The 26,010-nt window shown below is 37.4% G+C and overlaps 1 protein-coding gene across 1 annotated transcript in view; it reads left to right on the plus strand.

Annotated features, from left to right (window-relative positions):
- Window positions 1–5,124: 5,124 nt before the first annotated feature.
- The window catches only part of LOC107681184 (ephrin-A5b-like), a 74,899-nt gene continuing 54,013 nt past the window's right edge, over window positions 5,125–26,010 (plus strand). Inside the window, exon 1 of the mRNA XM_016477395.1 lies at window positions 5,125–5,613. Coding sequence (XP_016332881.1) covers window positions 5,489–5,613 — 125 coding nt within the window. The 5' untranslated portion in view covers window positions 5,125–5,488. The remainder of the gene's footprint in view (window positions 5,614–26,010) is intronic.

Raw genomic sequence — 26,010 nt, forward strand, 5'->3', positions numbered from 1 at the left:
ACATACACATATACATATACATATACATATATATGGTGGTGTGTGTGTGTGTGTGTGTGTGTGTGTGTTTGAGGAAATTATACTTTTATTCAGCTAGGATTCATTAAATTGATCAAATATGACATTAAAAACATTTGTGATTTTAACACACACACACACACACAAAAAATCTAATTCCAATAAATGCTGTTCATTGAATTTTGTGTTCATCAAATAATCCTGAAAAATGAATCAGTTTATACAAAAATATTAAGCCACAAAAACTCTTTATTACTGTATATTATGTTAGTTTTTATTTCAATTTATGCAAAATTGAAATTATAAATGTAATTTTAATATTAATAATTATTATAAATATAATTAATATAATTTAATTATATTAATTATTGGTTTATTGTGTGGCCAGAATTTTAATGTTGTGTGCCCCTAATATTTTTGTATTTTAAAATAAGTTTGCGTGAACATTCATATTAAGTCTTGTTTAGGTTTATTTTCCCTCTCTTGGTTGGGTTTGCCCAGAGTTACATTAAGTTTTTCTTTTATATTTTCCTGCCCAGTCTACTCTACATCAGAAAATCCTTGAGGACTTATAGTATATGTTGAAAGAAATTCCTCTAATACCTCCTGACATACACCTCTTTATCTGTTAGACTGTCATCCGAAAATTTGTTTTTGGGGGGGGATTACACGAAAGAAGTCAGCTGAAACTGATAAGTGAGCTGATTGCAGCTGAATGAATGAATCTGAGTCTTGTCCTGATCCGGCTCTATCCGGCGAGCGGCCCGCAGCAGCGAGAGCTTCCTCTTCTCCTCCTATGCCTGTCACGCCTGTGATCATCAGAGACATGCGCTCAGTCTCAACAGTAATGCAAAACTACGGTGAGAACTTCCCGTTTTGGAATAGCTGGCATTCCGATGTCAGCGGCGCTCGTTTCATAGGTTGAGCCTGAACAGGGAAGGTTCTGTAGGTCACAAGGATTTGGTACCTTGCAGCAGAGACATGCCTGTCAGTGGAAAACATGTGCTGAGCACCGTCCATCCATTTGAAGGGTATTAGAAGCATGATGTGTGTGAATCACAGGTCATGTAGAGATAAGAGAGGTCAGACGGTTCACCACATTTGCACGTTACTCGAATAAATCACATCTTTAAACAAGCTTAACATTCAGACGCACCTCGCCATAGTCGAGACATAGTCTCACCCCAGACAGGGCAGAATTATTTCCATGAATCTCAAAATAACCGCTCATTATTAGTTAAGGTCTTAATCATCTCATTACATACTGACTGTGTGGCTAAAAAAAAAAAGATTTTTTTCTTCTCGTTTTGGAATAATTAGATGATTCGGTTCATGTTTTATTTTAGGTGACCATTTACAAGATGCCACATGAGTTCTAATAAACTTATAGTAGTTAATATTAAACATTTATCATTGTTAATTATTAACATTTGAACTTTTACTCTAATTCACTATTAAACTAAAAATACCATTTTATTTGTCATACAGCAACTGCTAAATCTCTATGTTCTATTATTAGTGATTATTAAAAGTATTAGATTATTATTGAATTATCATTTTCCATTTTTAAATATCCAACTAAAAGCCATTATTTTTAAGACATATAGCATAAGCATGCTTTACAAACATTTCACAAAAAAAAAGCTTCAGGTTTATAAGACAATAGCATATATATAAAATAACAGACATATACTTAAAAATAATACATAAATTACTGTATATGGAGTTTATGATTAATTTTCTTAGCACTTTTGGGATCAATTGGTTAAAAGTAATTTTTAGAAAGTATGTATAAAAAAGTAAGTTACATAGCTATATGTTTTTCTTCCTTTTTTGTCTTCATTAATGCAGTGAAATTCATATATTTTTAAGTGTGACTTACCAGAGTTCAAAAACTTTTTTTTATTTTATTTATTTATTTTTTTTTTTTGGAATGCTGTGTATATGTTGCTGTTCTGCATGGAGGAAATTGATCAGACAGTCCAGCTGGAGTCAGTTACATCAGTTTCAACTGCTCAAGACCAGGCTCTAAAAAACAGAAATAAACAGTGTGACTATGGGAAATATAAACATTTATTCTTCCAGGATTTTGTTCAGCAGATTGTAGGACGAGAAGAGAGGCATTGAAGCATATGATAGGAATATAGGAAAGGATAAGAGGAGGAAAGAATTATTTTAGCAAAGAAAAAACTGGGAAATTGTAATTTGTTACGATAGATTTCATTACATTGCATTGTTAAATAGTTCTACATACAATCTATTAAAGGAACATAAAAATAAACATGGGTGTAAAATGTTATTGTTCTCATCCATCATGTTGTAAAACAGTAAAATTGATCAAAAAAATTGCTTCATGGTTCATAAATCACCTCAAATAAGATGATCAGTGTATATAAAATCTAGTAAGGGACTTTGGACTTAACAATAGACAGTTATTATTTTATGTAATTTCGGTTTATTCCACACTACTGGAATCAGGCTTTAGGGAAGAAAGTAAACACTTTCAGTTTGATGAAAACATCTTTTATTGCACAAAAAAATAAAACCAAAGAACCATGTAATAATATTGCAATCATTTAAAATAAGTAAAAATGCTTGTGTATCTGATGTAGAAACAGGGAAATGAGCAGGAGGATGCAGTGATGAGATTGTAGCTGGATGTTGACACTCTCTGACCCTAATTAAAAGCCTCCTTTGTCTAAGATGAAGCGAATACTAGTGCATTAGTCTGCTAGGATTGATGGGTCTGACCTGTAAGTGTGATATATTACACAGTACATCTCAACACCTGAGTCGGTGAAGTCCAAAACGCTGTATGAGATCTCTTACACCAGAAATTACATAAAAATTCAAAATGATAACCCTGTGCAGTTTAGATAACCACACACACGAAAAGGACAGAGAAAGCTGGGGGCTGGTCTGAAGTAACACAATAGACCATCCTGCAGCCTTGACATGCTGAGCACATGCCCACGTGTTCTCTTGGGCGGTTTTCAGTCGCTCCACTATGGGGCGTATTAGGGCTTTAAGGTCTACAGAGGGAGCGGGCAATGTCAACCGTTCGGCTGAACCATGTATTTACTTGAGATGAGAGCGAGTGGGAACTGCTGTGGTTTTGACAAAATGTGCGTCAATATATCAAAAAGCAAAACGCACAAACCACCCACATAAACAAACACACTTTTTGAACATTACATTGCGATGGATTTATGATCAGACGCTTGAGTTAATTTAAACCTTTCTCGTGTGGTAATTTAGCAAAAATATTTACGTTTCACTTTAATTTTATAAACTGTATATGTAACCGATAATGACAAACAAACGAACGTGTTTAAAAGCTAGATTTAGCCTATGTATTATAAGTACACAATCTGTAGGCGTTCGTTTAATTTTCTAGAAATGTTACACTGTACATTTTACTCCCATATATTTTTAAAAAGCGTTTTCTGAACTGCAAAAAGAGATTAGATTTTACTCGTTGAGAGCATACTGCCCTAATTAAACGGGATGAGGTTAAAAAGTTTTCAGTTTTATGGGTTAGGACCGGTTAGTGTCACCACCAGCTTAAACACTGCTGGTAGAAATTACTTTTTGTGCCAAAGACTGGCCCATCATGCAGGCACAGCTTCCCATTGCTTTGTATTTTAGTGCTTCATCCCTGGAAATATGTAGAAATATTACTAAGTCTATAAACAGGACGTTAATAGAGGCCAGAGACTGTACGAGAATAGACGCGCAAGCAGAGAAAATACAGGCACAGGCAGCAAGCTCACTGTTCGCAATGTTGGAAATATTCTAAGAAAATCCTAAATATTCAATTGGCGTGGAGGATTATATGAGTGTAGAAGGAAACTCACTGTCTTCAGAAAAGGCATTTTATTTTATTTTCAACTAACCTCGTATAATGCATAATAAAGTAGTATTTATAAGCGCAGCGCTGCTTTGTTTACAGCAGTAACCAAGAAAAACACGGTATTGCGGCTGTAAGCGCCGCCTACTGGCAGAGCGTGAATTAGCATTTTTAGCATACTTTTCACAAAGCTAAACTGCTCATGCATCTTTGTTTGGATTGATTCAAATGCAGTGGTTGACTCTAATTTCAAATGGCTACAGATTTATTTATTTTTTTGTTCTTTGTTTAAGGCCAGTTGTTCATGTTCTTGTTCACGTACTCTTTCAATCTTGTCTTTTGAAAAAATGGGCAATCGGTATCAGAATCGGCCCATTTGCTTGTAATATATATAGCCTATATATATATATATATATATATATATATATATGTGTGTGTGTATATGTGTGTGTGTATGTGTGTGTGTGTGTGTAAATCGAGATCAGTCTCACCAGTTATAGATGTTGGAAAGCATTTAAAACAAGAAACGGTCTTTTATTTCTTCCTACCTCCTGCTTTTTACGAGTCAAATGTACACTTTACTGACTGGTTATTCATATCGCAACATATTTTTTATTTTTTATATAGAAAATGTCATGTAAATGTATGCAGTAAAATAAATTTAATATTTTTCCAAAATATATTGTCTAGCCACTGCAAAAAAAAAGTAGGAACTCTTTCAAGTAATATTACCCTGTGAATATATTCTTGAGAATCACACGCCGTAAAAAGCAGTTCTACCACCTTTGGAGGCGGGATGTAGTTTTTGTAACCGAGACGCCCATCTTTCAAAATGCAAACCAATGAGAAAGAGAGCGAGCGCTGGAACTGTTCCGTCTCTCTCTCTCTCTCTTTCTGAGACAGCATGGCTCATGCACCCTGACCAACTCGGCTGCCTGCAAGGTTACTGTTGAGGACTATGTCTTAATATTGAATCTTGAATACGCTGAAACCTTTTTTGCGTTTCGTTCCCAAAGATAGCTTGGTTTCCTAATCCTAATCAGAAGACAGCGCTTCAGGACAGTGTCTACGTAAATTCAGTTTATAAACGTCAAGATCTGACCATACAAACAGAGCGCGCAGGTCTTCATTCACATATTGGAGAATGAGGTGCCAGTGGACATACGCTGTTGTTTTCACTCACTCAAACTAACTGCAGTGACCAACCGCGCTGAAGATCTTAAGGGTTTTGAAATGAGAAGTGAATATTCAAAGGACCTGAAATTTGTCTAATTGTTTTCTTTCCTCGTGGAAAACTAAGTCGATAAATCGCACGAAAGGATGTGCTTGAGATGAACGCCTTATCAGACTGGACTATTGACAGACAGCGAGCGCATTAACCGGCTTCTTAGTGTTTCTTCTAATAATAATTTACATGTAACTGTGACTCTTTAAAGGACTGTGTCATTCCTTGCACTGCGGTCGTATAGATCTGTTTTCATCTTTTTTTACAATAAAAGACACATAATTTAAAGAGAACAAATTCCACGCGTGGGATATTCAAGGAAAAGCTGACGGCTCGCGCAGTTCTTTATCACCGGAACGCTGTATCGAAGGGGGCTGCGATTGAAACTTTCCGAAATGCCGCAGGTGGAGATGTTTTATTTTGTGTTGATCAGCCTGTGGATGTCTGTGTTGGCTCTGGAACCGGCATCTAAGGTTGTGGCGGATCGCTACGCTGTCTACTGGAACCGAACAAACCCAAGGTGAGTTAGGCTACTTGCGCAGTAGATATAGGCTACTAAAACGCCGTTTCACTTCTGTCATTTAGAAGCACCACAGTCCGCCGAATATCAGGCTAAATATATATATTATAATGCGGCGGCGAACTGAACAGGTTCGTCAAGCCGTCAGGATCGTTTGAATAAGTTTCACTGATGATACAACAGTCATTGTAAGGGCGAAACTTCTAACAAAAATGCGCGATAGACATTCGACAGTGCTATTTTACAGTTAACTCTATGGCAAAACTATATGAAGGTACTAGCATGGCAAGAGACGGCGCAAGGAATTGCGAAAATAAATGAAGCGCAAATTGTTATAAAATCTGTACTTTGGCTGTCTGTTGGATTAAAACTAAAACCACACTAACAAGCTAATTAGTTTATACAGAGCTTTAGTTTATATATATATATATATATATATATATACTTTTTAATGCCCTTTTTTTTACCTCATTCCTATAACTTTAGCCAGTTTATGACTGGGATTTCTTTCTGTTTTTGGGAGATTGACAGGCAAGATCGATGCTCTTTAAAAGTAAAAAGTCATTACCCCGTGCCACTATCTTGTCCTAGACATTGCCCTCTAGAAACATCATTAGAAGCAAATATCATGGCTCAATGGTCAGTTGTTCTTTAAAATCCAATTTACCTCTTTGAATGTGATTTTGCTTGTTATCATAATTCTAAAAGGGCACAATTTTATCAATTCATATTTCTTTTGAAGCATTTATAAAATGTGTGGCTGAAAATGGGCTAGTAATGGATTTCAATAAAGGTTTTCTAATAAGGTAATATAACCTTCCTGTGCAGTGAAGGGTGTTAATGAAAAATAGCATCAGGAGTCGAAAGAAGTACTTTTCTGGCTGAATGTGAAATACTTGAATAAGTTGATTTGATGGCTGTTAATAATTTGGGTGTGTTAAATGTCAATGAGCTTTATGAATAAGCCAGTATTCATAACGTAATATATTATTATTCATGTGAGAAATAATTTGCTTAACAGCTTTTTAACAACTAACATATAAGAAATATATTTATATTGAAATTACATCAGGCTCGCTGTCCCCTTCTCTTTGCCGCAAGTCTTGAGTTGCCTGGAAGCGCTGTGATTCTAGCTCATCCTCATTCTCGGTTGTCCCTCTTCAGTTGCCATGGGGCTTTCTCTCTGCCCTGCACCCCAGCCCCATGCTGGCTTTACACAATGGGTCAAACCCAGAGAGGCATTTCAGGAGTGGCTGATGCCCAGTTGGGTGCATGCTCATGAGAGAGGGGTCACACGTTCAGTGATAACAGCACAAGGCTGCGGTTAACCATCATCGGACAGTATTGAGCTCTGGTTAGGGTGAATCTGAGGGCGAGCCCGGTTTCTATAGCTTGGCAGAAATGTGTTTGTGTGATCATGAATATCTGCGTGTGTGTGTTGGAGACTCCCTCCCTTGGTTTTGTCCGGGCAAAATGAGGCCCCTCTAGCAAATAAATGAGTTAGTTCAAATGAGTATCTCTCATTCACATTCAAACACTCACCCAATGGCCTAATTCAAATCTGGCTGTGCTGTATAATGTAGCAGCACTCTTTGGCAAGACCTTGGGGCCCCGAATGTCACTCATAACCAACAAAACAAGTAACCTTCTGATCAGAATGTGTCTGTACATGGATCTCATGTTGGACTGTTTCATTTAGACATTGATTTAGATTATCGGACCCTCTAAAGACCAATTAGTTCTTTGCTAGCTTTTAAGATGCTTGATCGGTTCATTGTGTTGTGCCGCATCTTCCTCTCTTAATGTCGCTCATTAACATGGCTAAATTACGCACATTAGAGACAGCTGTGCAAGAGTCCAACTCAAAGATTTAGATAGCCGTGCCATGAAATATTAATTTGTCAGAAAGATTGCCTACATTAGAGCTTTAATTGAAGTTCTTAATAGCTCAATGGCATTTAGTGACAAACAACGTACTATAATAATGAGAAACATAACTGTTTATTACTTTTTTTTTCAAAGCACGCAGACAGGCTTATCTCTTAATCGTTATTTTGCAAGCGTAGGAGTTGCACTTTAGTGCGGCGGTGATTGCTAGTATTTTCACATGAGTGAGTACGGCGGAGTCTATAGAGATTCTTTAGAGGATTTAGGGCGGAATGGCTCCTTTAGTTTTTGGCCTGAGATTTACAGCGCACCCATTCATATGTAAGCCCCTGTCTTGCTCTACATATGGTGGTCTTACAAGCTTCACTGGGTTTCGGAGGCTCTTTTTTTCCTCTCCAATGCAGTCCATGCCGTTTGCAATTACAAATTCAATTGAAAGTGGGCAGATTTCCTCTGAAGTTTCCCAGCTCGTTCTCAGATTAGTAATTTCTTAGTTCGAGACGTGTTCTTTCGCAGGCATTACTGGATTGGCTTGAGATAGAGAGCTTATAGTTTCCTTCTCTATCCTGTGTTTCTGAGAAAGTAGTGTTCGTGTAATCCAGATATGCGATCTACATCGCAAATATATTCATTTGTCAATATTTTTTCTGCTAGCTCCTGGAATTTTAAACTCAAATAGGTCTTATGTTGGAAATGAAACCTGTTTATTTGTTGTTGATAGGCAGGATCAGTCAGAAATCAGTATTGAATTCCTACCTTAATCTTCTGGCCGTTTGTGTATGTGGTGCCATGGAAGCCGATACCGCTGTCCATCAAAGAGGTCTGTCGAATGGACCTAACAGCTGGGGAGAGGGATTTCAGCATTCTGACGGAGTCCCGTTTTAATCACTGATAATGCCTCTCAAATCTCTCAGTAACAGATGTGGCACTTTTCCTATAGTTTTCGAAGCCTTCTCAGTCAGGTGGTTTAGTGAATAGTACACCCAGCCTCTTTAGACTTGGGTTTTTTGTAACTTCACACTTAAACGCTTTCTCGGTTGTCTTTCCCTGCTCATTTCTTCATTACAGAAATGGCAAATGTCATGGATCTCCCGTAAAGCCATCTCTTTTTCACCTCTTAACTCTAGCTTGCGCAATATGACCTCAGATGGTTTCCTTTTTGTGCCGGCTCAGTTTTAATCCCCACTTTAAAAACAAAGCCCATGGTTTGCGGTTTGTGGCCAGTTGATATTGTGATAGCTGTTCGGTGGTATTGTATGGGGTTCAGTTTGTATTGTTCTGCGTGTTTACCCTGCTTTTCCCTCGCTGGCACTTCTGGCCTCCTGCTGCTCGGTTCCACTTGGATTTTAAATGGGGAGAAAAAAATCATGTCCAAATATTGACTGGTCTGAAGACCCCGGTCTTCTCCCAGCCCACGTGAAAGGGTGCCATTGTTCCTGTCTTAGTGGATCTTTGCCAGAGTTTAAAGTATTTAGGCTCTTACATGCAGGAAGTGCATACAACGTGGCTTGTAGAAGGAAATATAGACCGACTAAGGACTGGAAAGAGTTACAGATGGGAGCCGCAGGCTTCTCGGTTTGAGTCCCACAATCGCACCCCATCCCGATTAACCCTCCAGGGCTGTATGGCGGTGTGCTGGTGCTCTCAAAAGATTTGGGGTATCGGAAGACTCATTCCAGCACAGAGAAAGTTCTCCTGCAGGGTAACTAGAACATCCTGCTGTTTGATGACCCCTAACACACCGTGAGGTGCCTGGCCCCCTTCCTTCTGTGCTCTGGTCTCGCGTTCCGCTAATAAACTGTCATGATTGCGTCTCAGTGAGAATTCTGGGAGTGCCTCTTTTTTTAAATTAAAGTCGACCGGTTCTCTTTTCATTTTACGAAATCACGCTTGAATCATCACAGCGATCGCTCGTCCTCTCTGAACTTTAGATGATAACTGATGCATTTCGGGTCTCTATGTTTGCTCGAGGTAAGCCCCTCATACACGGTGAGCTTTTAAACTGTGAGTGGTGAAATGTCTTTGCTGTAGTCTTTGAAGGCTTGGCTGAAGGTATTAACAGAGAGGCACTAAAGGGCTTAGGAGGTCATCGGCCCATTGTGTAAAGATACAAAACACTTCCTCTGAACCCCTTCACCCTTCTGTGTCTCCCTCGGAGAGCCACGACCTCAACAACCATTCATATTAATCAGCTTCAGACCTTAATGACCTGATAAAGCTCCTGAAAGGACCCTAAAGTTTACTAAGCCTCCTTGATAAGAATTGAAGGAAAATGTAGCATGTGATAATGACTTCTTTGCGCATTCTTTCACCGCGAAAGCGCGGAGCGGTTTGCTCTTTGTGCCGTTCATTACGGCACATTTAATCGCAATGAGAAATAATGAAGGAAGCATTTGTTCGACAGGCTAAGCTAATAAAAATGGACTGACTTGGCAAGAGTTAGCATGAAAGAAAAAACAAGAAAGAACAAGAAAACGAGAGAGAGCGAGAGAGAGAGAAGGCTTCATAGCTTGAAAAACTTGTCTCACAGATTTGAACTTGGTCTGTAACCTTAAAACTGCTTACACCTGCACAAATGAGGGACTTTTGGCTGAAGAATACCTTAAATCTTTCTTTCTAATCCAGAAAAAGAACCTACAAGAATTCTTTAAAGCTCCCTACCATGAAATATTTCTCTTATTCAAAGCATTAAAAAATTGGATGATGAATTTTTTGTGCTGTGGTGAAGGACATACATCTTTTTAAAAAAAAAAATTTGGCTGCATTATTACGAACATATTGCAATTATGGCTATGGTGGTGCTCCAACAAAATCAACAGATTGTTAATTAAATATTGAGAAAAACACAATGTGACGTGTTCAATTTACCAAACCTTTTATGAACGAAAATAAAAGCACAAAACTGCAAACTTTCCAAGGATAATGAAGTAAGTAATTGAATAGTTAATTTCTAGATAAACCCAATAATAATAATTAAAAAGACACTTTATTTAGGCTGTTAATTGCTTAAAATTTATTTGGCTGATGTTTTTGAATGTTGCACATTCATCAATTAATATTTAGAAGAGTGTCTCTCTTTCAAAAAACAAAAAAACAAAGGTCAAAATAAACTTTTTGGGATCTAGATGTTCTCGTGACATTCTTGGTTTGAGATTGCGAAGCATTTTATAGTAGACGATCAGTCTGTGGTAAGTGGTAAAGCATTTCCTTGTTACAAATTTGAGTACGCTCCGAGCGTTGGGACCCATAAAATATTAAACGCTGTTTGCGATCTCAGAGTCAAAAGTCTGGCCAACAAACCTTCACACGCAATGTTGAGAAAATGAGGTCAATGTGACCATCATTGGAATCTTGAGGTCAGCGTTTTGCTATTTTGTGGTGGATGACTTTTTTGGTAAATTAATTTCTTCTCATTTACTTTGAATACTGTAGATTTTACCACAGATTATTAAATGGCATTAAATCATTTTCTCTCTGTTTTAGTCATTTAATGACACTTTCATCACATTTGTCATTATCTATGAGTTAGTTGCCTCTCCTTTCTTGTCAGTATGACTAGTCTACTAGTATTTTTCTAGCAGACGTAGGAATGTACAAGCGGCCATTTTCAATCTTACTTCCATTTTGTGTTTTGAACGGAACAGCAGCAGATCTGGGAGTAGGTTTCCTTCTTTTGTAGCCCTTTTCAGCCCTTTTTTTAATGCCTTACAACTGATTTCCTTCCAAACTGTGTTTAATTTAGATCTTTCAGTCAATCAATGCAAAAGAACGAACAGTTTATTGATTCCTATCAGTTTCAACCTAGTAGTCAATCCCATTCCAAGCAAGTAAACTAGTCTTAAAATGTTCGCGTTACTCAACACAACTCTAAATTTGCACGTTTGATTTACGCCACAGACATCATAAACCAGACTCGTGTGACCGTACGCTGGCCCTCTGGCACTAGTATCACTGGTAGGGAGAACATGCTGGCAGACGATGGAGTCATGGAGGCATCCACTCCTCTTTTATGTATCTGCTGCGGCCAGGCCTCAGTTATTCTTGTGCATAATTGATGGAAAAGTTAGAATAGCAGAAGTAATGCGATGAGAGGGTGCAGCGAAGCGGCAAGGCAGACAAGCGCACTGCTGGCAGCCGGGAGTGGGATCGCGTGCGTGGGGCAGCAAACATTGCAGGGGATGAGAGGGCAGCTGGAGTAACAGGTCATCGCAAAGAAGCAGGACAAAGTGTCAGCCGCTAGTCAATGAAGCACTTCCTATTCCGAAAGTGACCTTCTGGCTAAACAAGCACACGGAAGATACGTGCCGGTCAAACTGGGAGCTGTTCGCCCAGTTGGTGTGACCGTAAACGTGAATTTTTTGTTGTTGTTATAAATAGTGATGCACTGCTTGTTCATTTGATTTGTAATGCAATCAAAATTGCATTTTCAATATGCATATGGGCGTGTGCCATTGTTATGAATCCTTTGAACTCTCATGTGAATCAGTGAAACTGCAGGCGTGCTCTCGTTGCTCCTGTGACATGTTGTGCGTCACACCTTGAGCAGTCAGTACAAAGAGGTGCTAATGGGTGAACAGCCCTACTTTGTCTAATAGACAATGAGCCGCTAACCAGTATCATCCTGTTTCAAAGCGGCCCCGCGACCATTCAGGGGAGTCTGCAGGAAATGAAGGTTTCTTCCCCTCAGGCTTTCTTTGAATCATCGTAAAGCACTAGTTAACTGAAACTAATCATTATTGGTCCTCCCAATTTGATCACTTGGACTGTAAGAACTGACGTAAAGCAAAACATTGAAACTGGGAAAGGTGCAAACTGGAAGTGTCACATTTTATTAGGCTGAATAATTAACATTACATTCCTGCTTCAGTATGTATTGCAGTATATCTCAGGAATAAGGATGTGGTCAGTGATCAAAAAAATAAGCTGTTTTTTTTTCTATGTCAGCTTTGCTGCCTTTTTTGGTTTGCCAACATTTTGAAGCATGAAGCAGGGGGAATAATCCCAAATGTGATTAAAAACATGAGTAAATGCACAGATAAATCTTTTCTTTTTAGGATTAGGATGGGAGCATTTGTTGGTTTAGAGCTGTTGTGCTATTTATTATGAATTTGAATAGCTGCTTTTATGGTTACATATATAAAAATGTACTGTAATTTACATGATACATATGAATACTTTTACATGATGCATATTTATGAATATTTTCTTATTTGTATTTGTTAGCATTTAAATGTGATTTAAAAACACCTTGTTTTTTATATTTCATGTTTAGTGTGTAAATATCCTAAATTATATACCTATATGTCTGTTTCCCAACATAAATAGTTCAAAATTATTTTTCATGTTATACAATAAATTACAAAATGTATGTTCCACCGCCATTCATCCAGTAAATTTATAACCGTGCATGCACAGGCTTCATTAGAATTAGAAATCTTATCCAAAAAACGATAAATTTGTCAGGAGGAATTTTGTGCAACCACAAGACATGAACAGAAATACGATCCCATTGTAACTCAAAGGAAACCATCTGTCTTGGACATAAATATTATTGCGATGCCATAAAGGCTTCCGATGGAAACATAAGCACTAAATGTGCTCAGGAAACAAATAAACCATTTTAATGGCTGTACCTATACGGCCCTCTGGGCATTTCTGCTTCCCTGAAAAGACACAAAGAAAATCCTTCAAATCATCACCTTCTAATGTTCTCAAACCTGCACGCACTAATTTGCAGCAATTTACTGTTTTGATAATTACAGGATTACGTTAATTACTCATAGTAAATGCAATGTTATGAAAGATTTATATATTGATATATAATAAATATATTTTTAAACATGTAGATTTGATGTGTCAAGTATTGTTACAAACTTAATGAAAGTGTGATAAAATTTATGATACCTTGATTCCAGGCTTTCATGAACAGATTAATATTGTATGATTAAAAAGGATTTTTCTACTTTTTTGTTTTTTAGAAATTAACAGAATTTTCTACGCTAAAAATATGAACGTTTAAAGTCAGAAAGATTTTGTTGTTTTGTGTTTTGTTGGCCAGATGAGTATTTGATTTGGGAAAAAAAAGTCTCAGTATCTTGTGACTATTGGTGTGGATGGATGTGGAAGTTCAGTTGTTCAGGTCTAGACACGCCACACACATGGGATGTTCAAGTGCTACTGCTATTGCCAGCCACATATTTTCCCTATAGCATGTGTCTGAAAGCAAGGTTTTTTTTTAATTCCCATAAATATAATTCAGTTATTTTACATAAATTCTATCATAACATATACACCAATTTATCTTTTGACATTTATAATTTCTAAATTTTTTAAACCAAAAAGGTTGTGTTTTAATATTTTACCATTTTTTTGTCAATGTGTTTATTTTTAATTCTCAATCACACTTTACAGCACGCTACTACGAGTATGTTATAATGTGGCTGTTTACTATTGAAAACTGGGGCATGGAACAAAGCAATCGAGGGGAGTGGTTACCAGAACCCACCAATTGAATCATCAGCAGGGGCTCTGCAGATCTGGGGAAACCAATAAGGTTTTGATGGGTTGAGTATCTTCAGGCAGATTAGCGTAGTAGAGGCCTGAATGCAGAACATATTCATTCTTATTAGCCTCAAGTTCACTTCAGGTTCAGGTGATTTGCATAGTAATTTCACTTAAAGATCGATCACCCTTAAAAGCATGCCACTGTATTTCATAAGTGGAGAGAATGACCACTACAGTCGAATTTACAACGTTTAATAGTTGGGCTAGCGCTGGTCCCTGCCATCAGAGAGTGAGTCGTAAGTTAGGTTCTCATATTATCCTTCATATAATTCATACTCACTTCGGGACACCTAAAGTTTGCTCCGGTGTGAAAGTGAGAAGGTTAGTGGATGCACAGGCCCCCTCATAGTCGTTCCCTTCTCCCCTCTCTTTCTCCGTCGCCAGTTGTCTGCCACATCCACGGACTCTGTCTTAAGGGCTGATATCAGATACAGTGGGGATGAAATGGCTTACGCTGGGCTGTAGCCCGGGCTCAGCCGAGTTCTCACCCCTTTTTATTGTTCGTCTTAACTCTGATGTCATTTCCATCCCCTCTGCGACCCTGTCGAACTGATAATATCTTTTGTCGGCAAGTCCCTTGTAGGAATAATCCCGATATGCATACCAGCCTTTGAAAGCAAGGAATATGTGTTATATGGGTGTTAGGATACGAGTGCACAGCCACTCTCAATTTTAGCCTTCCCACTGAGGGAATGAATCCCTGTCTGCCTCTGTCTCATCCCTGATGTCTTATAATGACTTTGTGTTTTCTCTTTTCTGCGTTTGATTATTTTGCCTATCTCCCCACTCCCTGCCCGGGTGCGATATCGCATGGTGGCCATTGAATTCGCCATATGGAGCCGGTACAGCGGAGCCTATTGAGCAAATCACTCAGTCCAGATGCTTTTCAGATGATTGTGTAGTGCCGTGCGATTTTAATGCGGATCTCCGCTTTTGCCCAGACAGACGCGCTAATTTCATTTGGTGCGCGTGGGATGAAGACGTGCTGTTGAAGACAGAGCCCATTGCGGTCGTGCTTATCTGGACTGGCACATCCTGCCACATTTGCACCCTTTTAATCTGACATCCTGGACGCTGGGTTTTTACCTTGTGGTGTGAAAGTTATTTAATGATGCTGAAATGTGATAATTTGTACAAAATGCCTGTTCATAATGTTATCACATCGCATTGAAGAAAAATGAAAACGTTGCGTTTGCAGTCTCATTTTTCACAGCCCCTTTGTTGTAGGCCAGAATTAGGTTTGTTGAAGCCGGTGTGGGAGTTCAGTGGGTTTAATTGTTTATGGTTTTCTCAGTGAGACGATGAAAATTGTGATCGTGAGGCCAAATAATACGTTTTATACTGACCTCAGGGCATGTAGTTTGATGGCGAAGCCAGAAAGGTCACAACCGCATGGCTGCGGCTTCCCATCGCTCTCTTGACTTCAGTCCATTAGCACCTCCAGCCAGTGGGGTTCCAGCCCGAGCTAATCACCACTCTGAGATGTTTATGATGCATTTAGGATGTTTTATCTCTCAAATAAAAGTGTTTGATAAGTGTTTGAAAAGACAGCCAAGGGTAATCGCTCAGGCCATTTTACAGACTCTCGTGCTTTAAGAAGTAAGTCCTGCTGTAAAGATCAAAGTCACCTCCAAGTTTTTTTTCCATTCTCAAACATCTGCTAAATTATGATTCGCAGAAGAAAAAAAGAGAAATTTGGAGTTGTTCTGATTTGGTCCTCTGAATGTCCTCTGCAAATTTGCCAATTGCTCATTTGGTCCGATTGTAAAATTATGTTTTTATTCGTTTTGCGAGTGTGTCTGTGTGTTTGTGTTCAGTCATTAAGGTCATTATTCAGCTCTGTTGGGTTGCAGCTGCACTCAAATAACCCTTGATGGCACAGAGATTTGCTGTATCAAGGATACATTTTTTTTGTATCAAGGATAAGTTTACTGTCTGGGACTCATTGAGGGCAAAACAAAATGTATAACCTCAGGACAATAAAATCTTTCAGCCAAAGTACCAGATTTACCACCATAAAATCAATATAATTTATCTATTCGCCTATATGTGTATATATATATATATATATATATATATATGTTTTGTTTTAAAAGTTGCTTATAATTCTCCAGTGTGTAAATATCCTAAATTATATACCTATATGTCTGTTTCCCAACATAAATAGTTCAAAATTATTTTTCATGTTATACAATAAATTACAAAATGTATGTTCCACCGCCATTCATCCAGTAAATTTATAACCGTGCATGCACAGGCTTCATTAGAATTAGAAATCTTATCCAAAAAACGATAAATTTGTCAGGAGGAATTTTGTGCAACCACAAGACATGAACAGAAATACGATCCCATTGTAACTCAAAGGAAACCATCTGTCTTGGACATAAATATTATTGCGATGCCATAAAGGCTTCCGATGGAAACATAAGCACTAAATGTGCTCAGGAAACAAATAAACCATTTTAATGGCTGTACCTATACGGCCCTCTGGGCATTTCTGCTTCCCTGAAAAGACACAAAGAAAATCCTTCAAATCATCACCTTCTAATGTTCTCAAACCTGCACGCACTAATTTGCAGCAATTTACTGTTTTGATAATTACAGGATTACGTTAATTACTCATAGTAAATGCAATGTTATGAAAGATTTATATATTGATATATAATAAATATATTTTTAAACATGTAGATTTGATGTGTCAAGTATTGTTACAAACTTAATGAAAGTGTGATAAAATTTATGATACCTTGATTCCAGGCTTTCATGAACAGATTAATATTGTATGATTAAAAAGGATTTTTCTACTTTTTTGTTTTTTAGAAATTAACAGAATTTTCTACGCTAAAAATATGAACGTTTAAAGTCAGAAAGATTTTGTTGTTTTGTGTTTTGTTGGCCAGATGAGTATTTGATTTGGGAAAAAAAAGTCTCAGTATCTTGTGACTATTGGTGTGGATGGATGTGGAAGTTCAGTTGTTCAGGTCTAGACACGCCACACACATGGGATGTTCAAGTGCTACTGCTATTGCCAGCCACATATTTTCCCTATAGCATGTGTCTGAAAGCAAGGTTTTTTTTTAATTCCCATAAATATAATTCAGTTATTTTACATAAATTCTATCATAACATATACACCAATTTATCTTTTGACATTTATAATTTCTAAATTTTTTAAACCAAAAAGGTTGTGTTTTAATATTTTACCATTTTTTTGTCAATGTGTTTATTTTTAATTCTCAATCACACTTTACAGCACGCTACTACGAGTATGTTATAATGTGGCTGTTTACTATTGAAAACTGGGGCATGGAACAAAGCAATCGAGGGGAGTGGTTACCAGAACCCACCAATTGAATCATCAGCAGGGGCTCTGCAGATCTGGGGAAACCAATAAGGTTTTGATGGGTTGAGTATCTTCAGGCAGATTAGCGTAGTAGAGGCCTGAATGCAGAACATATTCATTCTTATTAGCCTCAAGTTCACTTCAGGTTCAGGTGATTTGCATAGTAATTTCACTTAAAGATCGATCACCCTTAAAAGCATGCCACTGTATTTCATAAGTGGAGAGAATGACCACTACAGTCGAATTTACAACGTTTAATAGTTGGGCTAGCGCTGGTCCCTGCCATCAGAGAGTGAGTCGTAAGTTAGGTTCTCATATTATCCTTCATATAATTCATACTCACTTCGGGACACCTAAAGTTTGCTCCGGTGTGAAAGTGAGAAGGTTAGTGGATGCACAGGCCCCCTCATAGTCGTTCCCTTCTCCCCTCTCTTTCTCCGTCGCCAGTTGTCTGCCACATCCACGGACTCTGTCTTAAGGGCTGATATCAGATACAGTGGGGATGAAATGGCTTACGCTGGGCTGTAGCCCGGGCTCAGCCGAGTTCTCACCCCTTTTTATTGTTCGTCTTAACTCTGATGTCATTTCCATCCCCTCTGCGACCCTGTCGAACTGATAATATCTTTTGTCGGCAAGTCCCTTGTAGGAATAATCCCGATATGCATACCAGCCTTTGAAAGCAAGGAATATGTGTTATATGGGTGTTAGGATACGAGTGCACAGCCACTCTCAATTTTAGCCTTCCCACTGAGGGAATGAATCCCTGTCTGCCTCTGTCTCATCCCTGATGTCTTATAATGACTTTGTGTTTTCTCTTTTCTGCGTTTGATTATTTTGCCTATCTCCCCACTCCCTGCCCGGGTGCGATATCGCACGGTGGCCATTGAATTCACCATATGGAGCCGGTACAGCGGAGCCTATTGAGCAAATCACTCAGTCCAGATGCTTTTCAGATGATTGTGTAGTGCCGTGCGATTTTAATGCGGATCTCCGCTTTTGCCCAGACAGACGCGCTAATTTCATTTGGTGCGCGTGGGATGAAGACGTGCTGTTGAAGACAGAGCCCATTGCGGTCGTGCTTATCTGGACTGGCACATCCTGCCACATTTGCACCCTTTTAATCTGACATCCTGGACGCTGGGTTTTTACCTTGTGGTGTGAAAGTTATTTAATGATGCTGAAATGTGATAATTTGTACAAAATGCCTGTTCATAATGTTATCACATCGCATTGAAGAAAAATGAAAACGTTGCGTTTGCAGTCTCATTTTTCACAGCCCCTTTGTTGTAGGCCAGAATTAGGTTTGTTGAAGCCGGTGTGGGAGTTCAGTGGGTTTAATTGTTTATGGTTTTCTCAGTGAGACGATGAAAATTGTGATCGTGAGGCCAAATAATACGGTTTATACTGACCTCAGGGCATGTAGTTTGATGGCGAAGCCAGAAAGGTCACAACCGCATGGCTGCGGCTTCCCATCGCTCTCTTGACTTCAGTCCATTAGCACCTCCAACCAATGGGGTTCCAGCCTGAGCTAATCACCACTCTGAGATGTTTATGATGCATTTAGGATGTTTTATCTCTCAAATAAAAGTGTTTGATAAGTGTTTGAAAAGACAGCCAAGGGTAATCGCTCAGGCCATTTTACAGACTCTCGTGCTTTAAGAAGTAAGTCCTGCTGTAAAGATCAAAGTCACCTCCAAGTTTTTTTTCCATTCTCAAACATCTGCTAAATTATGATTCGCAGAAGAAAAAAAGAGAAATTTGGAGTTGTTCTGATTTGGTCCTCTGAATGTCCTCTGCAAATTTGCCAATTGCTCATTTGGTCCGATTGTAAAATTATGTTTTTATTCGTTTTGCGAGTGTGTCTGTGTGTTTGTGTTCAGTCATTAAGGTCATTATTCAGCTCTGTTGGGTTGCAGCTGCACTCAAATAACCCTTGATGGCACAGAGATTTGCTGTATCAAGGATACATTTTTTTTGTATCAAGGATAAGTTTACTGTCTGGGACTCATTGAGGGCAAAACAAAATGTATAACCTCAGGACAATAAAATCTTTCAGCCAAAGTACCAGATTTACCACCATAAAATCAATATAATTTATCTATTCGCCTATATGTGTATATATATATATATATATATTATTTATTTATTTTTTTATTTTCTTGTCTTAATGCCAATGTTGGTTACCACAGTTTACCTCAGTTTTTCAGTTTTAATGTAGTGGAAATAACTGTAGTAAATATGGTATTTTGGATGATTAAGGATGAATTTAAATTAAAATCTATGGAATCAATCAATTCAAATTAAATTTGTATTCTCTGAAAGAAAACCAAATTTGAATAGGATAAAATGAATGTTTAGAAATGAATGGTGACTTTTAATGACAAGAGTGTCTGTTAGGGTGGGGGAAAACCAGCAGAATAATAGCTGGAAATGTTGTCCACACCAAGATTGATGGACATAAATCACATGAAGTTCAAGCCAACACCATGAGTCATTTTAATTCCAAATCAAATGTGTAATCACAGCAACAACCTCTGTGGTTTTCTGTGTTCAAAACAAATGAGTGGAAATGAACTGCAGCGCAAAGAGCGGGGCGAAGCTGAAGAAGGCTGTGTTCAACAGAAGGCTTCCCAGAATTCTCCAATTAGACCGATGATATAATTACACTGAGGAGCCCACTTTCTTTCAGGTGCTAATTGAATTGGTCTGTTTGCCAAAAAAACTCCCATTCTAGCAGAGAGAAAGAGAAACTGCTTGGGCACATTCCTACGTTAAGCCCAGGGGTGTTTTTACAGGGCGTGAGGAGAGTGTTTTCAGAGAAAATATGTGTAGCTCTGGTATCTGTGCTGGTATGTGAATCATATGTTGTACTCTCCCAGGGCCCGTCAGATGAGCAACCTGTGACCTGCCACAAACATTATGTATAAATAGCACTTAAGAAAACAAGATTTGATTAAAGACCGTGTGGTCTTGCGCTATTGATTTTCTCTGAGAAATGAGAAAGGATGCTACATTAGTAAATTGTAGTGAACATGTTAAATGTGGATATGTATTGGTGAGTGATGTACACTTATTGTGTTGATTACATTAGATCCCTTCATGTAGTTTGAAATACAGCCATCAGTTAATTGAAAATGATCATTAGTTAATCACACGCAAATATATAAAAATAATTAATATATAAAAGTAATATAAAATAAAGATAATTCAAAGCTTTTAGATGAAAAGTTTGAATAGACTTATCAAAATCACACATGAAGTTGGTACTTCAAGCTTGAATTGCTCAAATACTAGACAAATTTAATTTGTGAAATTAGTCAAGGGGCAAAATTAAGTAACCTTATTTAAAAAAATGTTGAAATAATTAATCACAGGAAATTAAAGTTTTTTTTTAATGGATGTTTTAAAAAGTCTTAGGTAAAATGTTTTAGAAATTCCATCAAATATTAGTTTTAAATATTAATTATTATTATTATTTAATTATTTTTATTTTTTTTAAAGAAAGCTTCTTGGCATGAAGATTTTGTATTTTTTTTTGGTGCTGACATGGAATGAAAAAATCACATAAAATGAATATATAAAGTTAACAGCTTTTTTATACATAATCACAAGAAATTAAAGGCTTTATTCAGAAAGTTATTTAATGGATGTTTTAAAAAGTCTTAGGAAAATTTTTTTAGAATTTCTTTTAAACATTAGTTTGAAATGCCAAGTAACGTTTTATTTTTAAAGTACTGTAAGAGCTTGTTTTAATGTTTGCCATTGTATTTTTAGCTGTTCTATTCTTGCCTTGAAGAATTTTTTGGAGCTAACATGGAATTTTAAAAAATTGCACAAAGTTAAAGTTTAAAGTTGACAGGCCAAGTTTCAACTGATCCAATTTACTTGAGAATTTGGTTTAACTTGCCTAGTTATAAAATTGCACTTACTGGCTGTTTGACGTACCAGAAGTTTGTAGCTATCACAAAAGCTGCAACCTCTCTAGAGAGTTTTGGTTCAGTGGCTGAGACCATAATCGTGCCTGCCTTGTTTAGCTTCTAACTGAGGACTGTTTCTCACTAAATTCTGTTTGGTTACGTCTGAGCGCATTCATTTCCAATTGAAATAGATGGTCTGTGGAAGCAGATGAAAGAACTGTTGAACAAAATCTTTGTAAACGAGAAGAGACAAGTAGCGCGTTGGTCCACGTGGTGCGCAGAGCAAGGTGTCTAATTGTGTCTGACACCTCTCTCGTTGGCACAAGTAGGAGGTTTCAGCACATCAGCAGGATCTAAGCGGGAGCCGAACTCTCATATGACTCGCATAAGTCTATTGTTTGGTTTATGTTCTCGATAATGTCGTATGATACAAATTTGAGTTTGGATTGATGTCAGCACCTGGTAATTTAGGAGTTTTCTTCCATTAGTTGCGTAAATAAATATCACAGTGTGCCGTTTGCATTGTCTGATGGGAACAAATAAACAAGAATGTGAGTCGGAGTGATTGGAATCTCAGGCCAGAACGGCGGCTCCGCCCTTGTGTGTGTGTGTGTGTGTGTGTGTGTGTGTCTTTTCCCGCTGAGCAAGCAGCGCAGGCTGTTTCTCACAGATGGAGGAAACTACACACCGAGAGTGTGACTATCAGCACAATCACAGGGACTTTTCCTCTCTTCATGGTGTGCTCCTTCTCACCCTAGCCAGTGAGGGGGCCACCGTGAATCAAACGCCCCATGAAAGCTGAGTCGAAGGTTATCTGCTGGTGTAGACACGTGATAGTCGGCAGCCTCGCTTTTAAAGCTGCCTCTTTGAAATTCACAGTCAGAATCTTAAATCATGCGGTCCTATCTATTTGTTCAGTTTATCGACTGATCTAGAGTTTTGACTAACAAGGCAAAAGATTTCAAACTTTCAGTCTGTGTAAAACATGGCAGTTTTGGGCAAAATCAATTTGAATTTGAATTAAACTGGCCACGCTACACAGAAAGTTGAAATGGAATTTAAATTGTAGTAGCAAGAATTTTACCGAACAGTAATTCAAAGAAATTAAACACAGGCTATCTATCTATCTATCTATCTATCTATCTATCTATCTATCTATGTATCTATCTATCTATCTATCTGTCTGTCTGTCTGTCTGTCTATCTATCGTTCTGTCATTCTATCTATTCATTCTATCTGTTGTTCTTTCTTTCTGAAAGACCTATAAGCCTTCAAACTTCAAGACTTCAGTCTTTTTTCAAACCTTTTAAACAAGTAAAGCAGCATTCAAACTTTGGTTTTCTAGTTAAAAATATCCATTATATGTATTTCTTTGAATTTTAATCAATATTAATTCTTTTTGCTTCCTATAATTAAATACAAATTGCAGTTCTCTATCCTGCTGCAATTCAATTCTGAATGAGATGAATGAGAGAATTTGTGCAGTCATGTGTACCTAACTAATTGTTTTTGCCTAAAAAGAGCATTGCTCTTTGTACAGAAACTTTGGTATCTATCTATCTATCTATCGCATTGTATACTGTGCGCTATTTATCTATCGCATATATACTGTTCGCATTGTACAGAAAATCACTGAGCGGCATGCAAGTGCTTAGAGTGCACCCAGTGTGACCGTTTCGAGTTATACTTTTGACACTGTAATTTACCCACATCAGGCCTCTATCAACAAAATGATTCATACTGACCCCATACAGGCCCTAAAACCACAAAGAGCTGTCTAGCGCAGCACAGTCCACTCACCAAGACATTTATCTCTGATCAGAACCAGACTTAGACCATTGCAGCTATGACGAGAGAAGATATTACCTCCTTCCCTCAGCAGAATTTTCTGGGAATGAGAGCGGTTTACAGGCTCTGGTCTGCTGGGCTCAGGCTGATTGAGCTATGCAGTCCAGGCTTCAGTTGTGGCTGCAGATTGTCTGCTGGATGTGCATATAACGGCAGTGATTAACACGGACTGTCATCGTGCCATGACGTTGCATGGACAGAGAGCTTCTTTTATGGCGCTGTATTTTGCTGAGTGAATCAGCTTATAAAAATGTCTCTGCTAAAGAGCCCTGCTCTCAGATTTGTTTGCAGACTCTCTTTTATGTATGTTGCTCTCTTGGCCGCATATGTTTCAGTGTTGTGTATTTTACTCAATAGTCAAAGTCAAACGCCCTGCTACTGAAAAATGATGAATGAAGGACAGGCGTAGAGGGTGACCAATCACAAGGAAATATTTATTGTTATCAGGGCTGTCAGCATTGTTAGGTTTAATGGTTTAATTTTTAAAACGTTGTTAATGCAGTTATTAATTTTGACATTTAATTTTGTTTCATGTAATTCGCGTTTTTTTAAATTTTGAAGCGGATTGAAACAATCCAGGGCTGCAACTCTCATATGCATACACATGCAACAATACCACTGAATTTCTGATGATGAAAGATGGTAATTATTGGTAATTTAATTATAATTAAAATCTAGATAGGATGCTTAACAAAGGTAAAGCTACTTGCGAATTTATATGGCGAAATTTTATTATGGAATTATTGTGAATTTGAGTTTCATGTTTGCATTTCATGCCTGTTTTTCGATGGAGTTAAAAATATAGAATATAAATATAGAATTACAAGTAAAGTGCACAGCTGCACATATAAATATAGGTGTGTGTTTGTGTGTATGTGACCCTGGACCACAAAACCAGTCATAAGGGTCAATATTTTGAAATTGAGATTGATAAATCAATTTAGATTGATACATCAATTGAGCTTTATACATCAATAAAATAATAAATAAGCTTTTCATTGATGTGTGGTTTGTTAGGATAGGACAGTATTTGGCCGAGATACAACTATTTGAAAATTTGGAATCTGAGGGTGCAAAAAAAATCGAAATATTCAGAAAATCGCCTTTAAAGCTGTCCAAATGAAGTAGCAATGCATATTAATCAAAAAATAAGTTTTGATATATTTACGGTAGGAAATTTACAAAATATCATGTAACATGATCTTTACTTAATATCCTAATGATTTTTGGCATAAAAGAAAAATCGATTATTTTGACCCATGCATACAATGTATTGTTGGCTATTGGTACAAATATATCCGTGCTACTTATGACTGGTTTTGTGGTCTATACAGAGCTAGGTAGTAACTGATTAATCTGGATTATGTAATCAGATTCCAAAAATTAAGTGCTTGTAATTAGATTAAATTACATTTTAAAATACTCTGAATCAGACTACAGTTACTTTTTTTATTGATTACATGATTACATATTATTCACCCAGTAGCATTAACTGATTCATAATTTATTGATTTTCGCTATTTCCTCTTTGATTTAAGGTGATTTACAAACTTTTTGTCAGCCAAACCACTTTCACCTCATATATTTACTTGAAGTGCCCCTGAGATTTTAAGGCAAAAAGTTAATAATTAACACATTTGCATGTTCATGGTTCTCTGATGTTGGTTAATGGTCACATGACATACAGTTAAACAAATTCAACATTTCATTTTTTTAGGAAGTTTTTTTTTTTTGATGGATGTTATTTTAAAATGATTTATTTTAACTGACATTTTTATTATTTAATTAAGTATTAGTTATTCAATAAACTCTGGAACCCTTTTCAGTTCCTTTACGAACCCCAGTTTGAGAAACATTGAAGTAATGTGATGTACAATGTACTTTATGTTGTTAATAACAACAAATGGAATATATTTTCTTTTTCTTTGCATTTTCATATCAATATGGTACTATTACAACTATGGTAAGATTATACTATTTATATCAATGTGATAGACGAGTTAGGTCAAAAGTAATCTAAAAGTAATCAAAAAGTAGTCTGATTATATTACCTAAAATGTCTAATGTAATGAATTATGTTACTAATTACAATTTTCGTCATGTAATTTGGAATCCGTAATCTACCCAGCTCTGAGTATTTATCAAGCGGCAACCTCCCGGTCTCTCGCTTGAAGCCAATACTGAAGTGACTAAAACTGCAATTCATCGACTGACCGCTAGAGGCTGGCTCCAAAAGGGAGTCCGTCCCATAGACTCCCCATGTTAAAATGCCCAACTTTAAAGCAGAAAAAAATATGTTTACAGCCTGGTACAAAAAGTGCTTTTGGTCTATATAGGTAATTTTGCCCATCATGACAACTGTGAGGGGGGTGAATTTTTTTATAACTCATCCGTTTAAATTATATTAAGCCTTAAAATTCTGCATAATTAAGGGCGTGGCCACTTGAGTGACAGGTGGATTGCCGCTGCTGTCACCACCATCGAGCTAGCAGTGAAACTTGCTAGACTGTGAAACTTAGAAAAATGGCTTTAAAGATTTTTATTTGTCCAGAAAAAATTAATTACGGTTAGGACACTGGAAATCTGGCAATTAGATTTTTTTAAAGGGGTCATATGATGCTGCGAAAAAGAACATTATTTTGTGTATTTGGTGTAATGAAATGTGTTTATGCGGTTTAAGGTTAAAAAAACACATTATTTTCCACATACTGTACATTATTGTTTCTCCTCTATGCCCCGCCTTTCTGAAATGCGTCGATTTTTTGCTCTGTGCTCTGATTGGCCAGCTATCCAGTGCATTGTGATTGGCCGAATACCTCAAGCATGTGACGGAAATGT

The sequence above is a fragment of the Sinocyclocheilus anshuiensis genome, unplaced genomic scaffold, assembly GCF_001515605.1.
Source record: "Sinocyclocheilus anshuiensis isolate Anshui unplaced genomic scaffold, SAMN03320099.WGS_v1.1 scaffold412, whole genome shotgun sequence".
NCBI classification, from domain to species: domain Eukaryota; kingdom Metazoa; phylum Chordata; class Actinopteri; order Cypriniformes; family Cyprinidae; genus Sinocyclocheilus; species Sinocyclocheilus anshuiensis.